Source organism: Buceros rhinoceros, unplaced genomic scaffold (assembly GCF_000710305.1).
Source record: "Buceros rhinoceros silvestris isolate BGI_N320 unplaced genomic scaffold, ASM71030v1 scaffold42732, whole genome shotgun sequence".
NCBI classification, from domain to species: Eukaryota; Metazoa; Chordata; class Aves; order Bucerotiformes; family Bucerotidae; genus Buceros; species Buceros rhinoceros.
This window is the reverse complement of record NW_010399059.1, coordinates 441-728: the sequence shown is the minus strand read 5'-3', so window position 1 is coordinate 728 and position 288 is coordinate 441. Positions and strand designations below refer to the sequence as shown.

At 69.4% G+C, this 288-nt stretch overlaps 1 protein-coding gene across 1 annotated transcript in view; it reads right to left on the bottom strand.

Moving 5' to 3' along the window:
• The window catches only part of LOC104489196 (neuronal pentraxin-1-like), a gene marked incomplete at its 5' end in the record, with an annotated part of 1,084 nt that overhangs the window by 359 nt on the left and 437 nt on the right, over positions 1-288 (bottom strand). Inside the window, 1 exon segment of the mRNA XM_010131330.1 lies at positions 18-288. This exon segment is cut by the window's right edge and continues 16 nt beyond it. Within this exon segment, the coding sequence (XP_010129632.1) occupies positions 18-288 (271 nt within the window).

Genomic DNA, 288 nt, shown 5'->3' with positions numbered 1-288 from the left:
CCCCGCCCAGCGTGTCCTGCGGAGGGGCCACCGTCATGGGGGATGCACGGCCAGGCTGCCCCATCCCACCCTGCGAGCACCCAGCCCAGCAGAGACCCTCAGAGCTGCCCCCCCGCCGGCCCTTACCTGCTCCTGGCCCAGGACCAAGACGCCCTGGGGCTTGATGGGGTGGTAGGGAGCCAAGTTCTCGCCGTTGCCGGTCTGCGTGCCGTCCTGGTAGGCTTCCCACACGCCGTCCCGTGTGGTCCAGGTGACGCAGATGTGGTGCCACTTGCCGTCGTTGATGAC